At 40.4% G+C, this 5,676-nt stretch overlaps 1 protein-coding gene across 1 annotated transcript in view; it reads right to left on the bottom strand.

The window, feature by feature from the left end:
- prmt7 (protein arginine methyltransferase 7) overlaps positions 1-5,180 on the bottom strand; it is a 13,670-nt gene extending 8,490 nt beyond the window's left edge. The window contains exons 1-9 of the mRNA XM_077515514.1: positions 5,088-5,180; positions 4,888-4,976; positions 2,797-2,833; positions 2,574-2,723; positions 1,994-2,102; positions 1,745-1,857; positions 501-730; positions 238-418; positions 33-160 (exon numbers count right to left, since the gene is read on the bottom strand). Coding sequence (XP_077371640.1) covers positions 33-160; positions 238-418; positions 501-730; positions 1,745-1,857; positions 1,994-2,102; positions 2,574-2,723; positions 2,797-2,833; positions 4,888-4,976; positions 5,088-5,105 — 1,055 coding nt within the window. The 5' untranslated portion in view covers positions 5,106-5,180. The remainder of the gene's footprint in view (positions 1-32; positions 161-237; positions 419-500; positions 731-1,744; positions 1,858-1,993; positions 2,103-2,573; positions 2,724-2,796; positions 2,834-4,887; positions 4,977-5,087) is intronic.
- Between the last annotated feature and the right edge of the window lie 496 nt (positions 5,181-5,676).

Here is a 5,676-nt window from a genome sequence, read left to right as displayed (position 1 = left end):
GGCGCCATTGAATGGAAGAAATGATGATGTACCTGCGAGACTGGATGCTGCACCACAGACTGTAGTCATCGTGGCAGACAGTCAGACTCAGATCTTCTCCTTCAGCAACCTTGCGCTCAGCAGGCAGGAAGTAAACACTCTGCATCCAGTGGTCTCGCCACTAACACAGACCACCACAGCGATGAGCACGCACGACAACAGACGTCAACAAATCCTCACAAGGCTTGTTGAACTCACTGGAGCCATCTTTGGATGTGGATATGTCCAGCTGGGAGCCATGCTGCACACAATGGTTCCACTGGGATCCATGTCCAGGTCCCACCAGGAGAGCACCACTTGAGCCTGACCACTGGTCTGAGCCACAAATTGAGAAGAGTAGGACTGGGAGGCACTGCTTACAGGCTTACTGAAGTCCACGCTGAGAGAAACAATTTTGTTTAAAAAAATAAAAATAAAAACCATTGACTGAAATGTTCATTGCAAGAGAAGACGTTTCCTACCTGAACATGGTGCAGACTGGACCCAAAGGGGTGAACGTATGGGGTGAAATTTGGCTGAGCTGGATGTCACATACCGAATGAGTGCCGCTGCAGTTGCTCACAGCAGGGGGCAGCAACAATTGGGCACCCTGCACCTCTATTGGCTGCAGCTTAACCCAACTCCATAACAGCTGCGACTCCACCAGCTGGGCATAGACAGTTGCCCGGTGAGGGACTGCCACACAACCCTCCTACAGGGAGGAGGGACAATACGTTACCGACACGTCGGCGCATGTGCCCTATCACTTTAGGAGAAAGTCATATGACCAATAGCCGCTGTATCGACAATCACTATCTGTTGCTGAGGCGCTAAACAACATTTGTAAAGAAGCGCATCTATCAATGGGGTGAGTCCCTACCAAAAAAAAATTGTGTGACCATTTTGACGTCAGGTCAACAAATATTTGTTTTCTTTTCCTTGTTTCATTCCATTCCACTCATTTCACCCTTGAGGCGTCAAAATTAAAAGTCATTTCAAAGTAGCTCTTAGTTTAAATTACTCATTTTATCTTCTGAAGGTCAAATGTCACATTAGTTTGACTGAACTGTCTAATGCAATAATAAAAAAAACAAAAAACATCCTCAATGCAGAGGCATGGAAATGACATCACGGACCATATACCTACAGTACCATGAACAAAGGTATACAGACATTTTATAATTTCCTCATGGTTTCTTTATTAATAATGAATACTCATACATGTTTTTTCTATTGGTCTATTTTATTTTTGAACATCAAGCTTCCAAACAAGCAGTTAGTGCGGTTAATGTACTGTAAATATGCAGTATGTAAACCTCTTTCAGATGCTCTTCAGATGTTTATTCAGTTTTTAGGCACAGTAGCCTCATCAATGCCTTGTAAGGGAGCGTTCTCCAAAGCTGGAGTAGTTGCCTAACAATAATAATAATAATAATAATAATAATAATAATAATAATAATAATAAAATGCCTGGATGTCAGAACATAGGGAAAAAAAGTTTGTTTAAGAAAAAACATTTAAAAATATTCCTGCTTCCTGGGAGGCGGACGTGCTAACCACTCAGTGCCGCTAGTTGGGATTATAAAAGTTTATTTTGGGAGTACAAAAGTGGTTTCAATATTTAAGAAAGTTTTAGGCTAGAGTAGTAAAAAAATAAATAAGAATGACACAAATATACAAATGCTAATGTGAAATAAAAAAATAAAATAAAAAAAAGACAACAGACCTGAACAAGATTGTGGTGAGCATGTTCATAGCTAGGAAGGGCCCCTTCACCAATCAGCTCTGTATCAAATAGTTCTGTGATCAGGACGTTGGCCTTCATTTCCATATCTTCACCTGATATTGATCACAAAAAATATATATAATATGATCATTTGAAGATCACATTTCCATAAAAAGATGAAAACATTGATGAATGCAGCTTTCACTTGCAAAATATTGCTGAATGGAAGTATTCAAATTTCTTTCCAACCTGGCCCGACAGTCACGTCAGTGGAATGTTTGTTGATAATCTTGATCTTGTCAGCAAAGCCATTTTTCTCCACAATGCACTTGGCGGCGTCAGCCATTGGCTTGAAAACCTGCAGACAAATGTGTTTTAAATATTCACAGACATGAATCAAAATGTACCATATTAGTATGATAGCAAAACCGTATAGCACTATTTTGAACCAGTGGTGCTTTGTTATTGGACTTCTTTGTTCAGATTGGATTGTCCCCATAATGAACATGGGTGCCCATACAAGCACAGAAATTGAGGTCAAAGAGCCATTGGCCGTTGCAAACGTCACAGCTCACCTGCTTTCTGTATGTGATGACATGACATTCGCAATGCGAGCCCAAGAGCACGTTGACCTCAATTTCAGTCAACAGCAGATGGCAGTACAGGACAAAATAGCAGCGCCCTGAGAATGTTGAAAATGGATGGATCAATCTGTTTCATTCTTATTCCAAAAATATTCATCAGATCCCATGGAAATTGTTCTTGATTTTTTTTTTTTGCCTTGAGTACCCCTTTACAAAGTTAAGGAAAATGTTGGGAAGAAAATTACCTCCACAGCATAGCAGAAGTCAGCTCCAACAGTAGCAGCCATCATGGACAATAAGCCAGTTCCTGTTCCGATGTCCAGGACAATAACCTTCTCACCCTTAGCCTGGACATGGGCCACAGCTGCCCGGATGCCCTGGTAGTACTTTTCATTCTTCAGACAGAAGACAGATCCACTTTGCGGTGAGGATGGGTAATTGCACAAGTTTATGTTTTCCAACACTCACCCTGTCATGATCATACAGCATGTCAGCATAGCTTGACCTGGAAGAAAAAAAAAAAAAAGTTTAAGACAACCTAAACTAAAGCCTAATTTATGCCTCCACGTTTGCTCTCGCGTTGATGATCGCCGTAGGTCACATGATCGACGCGACCCATGAATTTTAAGTGCCGCGTCGCTCGTGGCCGGCTGCGGTGCACACGTCGCCAATCCTTGAACGCCGTAGATGGCGGGGCGTAGCTCGCTTCTGATTGGTCCGTTCGATGGCGTTTTTTCTTTTTTTCCTCTCTCTCTCCCCGCCCCCCGCCCAGATAGTTTCCGTGAAGGCAACTGGCGGCGCAAATCGACTTCCTGCTCGGAGACCACGACTGTGCATGTGGATATGTGCCTGGGACGAGAGGCGGAAAACAACAATAACTTAAAAAAAAAAAAAAAAAAAAACTGTGTTCGCTAAGCGCATTAACTTAAAAAAAAAAATAAATAAAAAAAATAAACTGTTGGCTAAGCGCATGGCTGTTGTGTTTTGGCGAGTTTACGGCCGACACCGGTGCAAATTGGCAATAATGAATTGCCACGGTGATGAACTTACTCTCCCCCCGGCTTTCTTTCGTGTTTCTGAATTAAATTGAACTTCCTGAATCCGTCATAAAATGCAGAGGAATCGCCACTCTGTGGCGTCCCAGCCATAGCGACAGCGGGACTTGGTGTGAAACTCCAGCAGACACCGATGTGTATTGCGCACAAGTCGGAAGGCAAACGCACGAGCGGAGCTACGCCGTAACGCCTCCCCGCGAGCCTCTCGGAGAAGCATACTGAGGCCTTAAGGCTGGGTATTGCCGCCAACCTCACAATACGATACGTATCATACAGGCGTCACGATACGATACGTATCGCGATACATATGTATCCCAATAAATGATCTTCAAGGCGATACGTATCCCGATATTTTATATTAATTTACTTGCATTTTATAATAACAGTCATATGTATACCTAAAGGATATGTTTATTATGCTGAATGACAAAAATGTTTTTGTTAGTAGCGCTTCTTGTTTACCAACAAGCGGCATGCCTGGTCTAAATGTGTATGCTCTGTAAATTACAGCTCTAAAATGTGCTTATTTGAAATATTTGGGAAAATAAAAACAGCATTTTTTTTTCATGTAACACATTTTATTTTGTTTTTTAAACAAAATATAGGAAATGTGGTACACTGAGACACGTGCCATGTTAAGTTTATAAGTAAATAAAATTTAATATTCTTCCTCTGCTTTAATTTTTCTTAGCAAGACACAGTGTCCAGTCACTGGTGAGCTATTTTTTCATTAATTGAAGGCAATTAACTTCAAAGACGCTGCTGGTTTTTATTTTTTAGGTACAATGCAAGATGCACAGGTTAACTGCCTATTTAAAGTTAACGAGCAATATCGATTCTGACGCCTGCGTATCGATACGTGTATTGTAATGAGGCCCGCAACGATATATTGCTGTATCGATTTTTTGAGCACACCCCTAACCTAAACAGAACGAAAGACCCAATTTTACTTTGACTTGGTATTCATGAGACTCACTTAGTTTGACTGACTTCAAACATGACTCAAATTCTGTTGGGTATGTACTGGATTCATAGTCATACAACAGCAAATCGGAGGGGAAAAATCTGAGTATGCAAAGTTTATCAATTTATCACATTAAATATTGACAAAATGTCTTCTTACTGTTGAAAATGGCTCAATGAGTGAAATATCCCTTTAAATGCACATAAATGTATAAGAAGTAGTACCCATACTTACATACAGAACACAATGTGAATATATACACACATGCATATGTAAAATCAAATGATTATGAAATGTTACATTTCTCTGGTGGGTGCTGCGGTTTAAGTGAAGTTCTCAGTTGATGAACATAAAACAAAAACACTAAAACAACATTCCTTCGACATTAAGGGCAACTTTTTTTAAATAATAATAATAATAATAATAATGCACATTACACCTGTTTACACTTATTCTGATTATTTTAACCTGATTGTGTTTTGTTTCTACATGTGGGACATTTGTCGCCTGAGTCACGTTGTGATGCGAGCTGGGGGCTACCTGGCTATCTCCTGGTGATAGTCGTACTCTTCACTCTCCTCCACGCACTCCAAACCTCCATTGGTCGATGTGGCTCGTCCACAGAATGCCTTCATTTTTTTTTTTTAATGCCGCAATTACGTCGACAGTTGTATACACAAAGAAGACCCACAGTTAAAGCCACGATTTTCTTCCGAAGTGGTCCACAAATCCAGCATTACCATCACGGGAGCTGCCATTGTTTTTTCTTCTGGTGCATTACCGCCACCTAACGGAGTGGAGTGTGGAGCAGTAGAATCCTAGAGAGCGCAGCCGGACGCTGGCGCTAAGCAATTCACAATTTCGTTTAAGAAACTAATATTCTGCACTTTTGCCGCAGATTAATTTCCAATGAGGCGCTCTAAAGTGAACGCAAATTGATACTATTTTAATACCGTAATGTGCTCATATATTGTGTGGCTTCATTAACAACTCGTGAACAAAATCTGTTATATTATTTATTCATTATCCATACTGCTTAATGCTTATCCTCACTAGGGTTATATAAAATATAGATTTGATCACTTTAATTAGCTAAATGGTATATACATAAATGACATACAAATCTAAAAAGCCACTCATTTGGAATTTTGAAAATGAAGTGAAGCAACATAATAGGAACATTACACACTCCACAAATATGAAAGTCATTAAGTCAAGTCAAGTTTATTTATATAGCCCTTAATCACACAAAAGTCTCAAAGGGCTTCACATGCCATGCCCACAGTTGACCAATAGTAACAACATCCCCTGATCAAACCACAAAAGGGC

The sequence above is a fragment of the Festucalex cinctus genome, chromosome 3, assembly GCF_051991245.1.
Source record: "Festucalex cinctus isolate MCC-2025b chromosome 3, RoL_Fcin_1.0, whole genome shotgun sequence".
Lineage (NCBI taxonomy): Eukaryota > Metazoa > Chordata > Actinopteri > Syngnathiformes > Syngnathidae > Festucalex > Festucalex cinctus.
The sequence above is the reverse complement of the archived record's forward strand: the minus strand, read 5'-3'. Positions and strand labels throughout refer to the sequence as shown.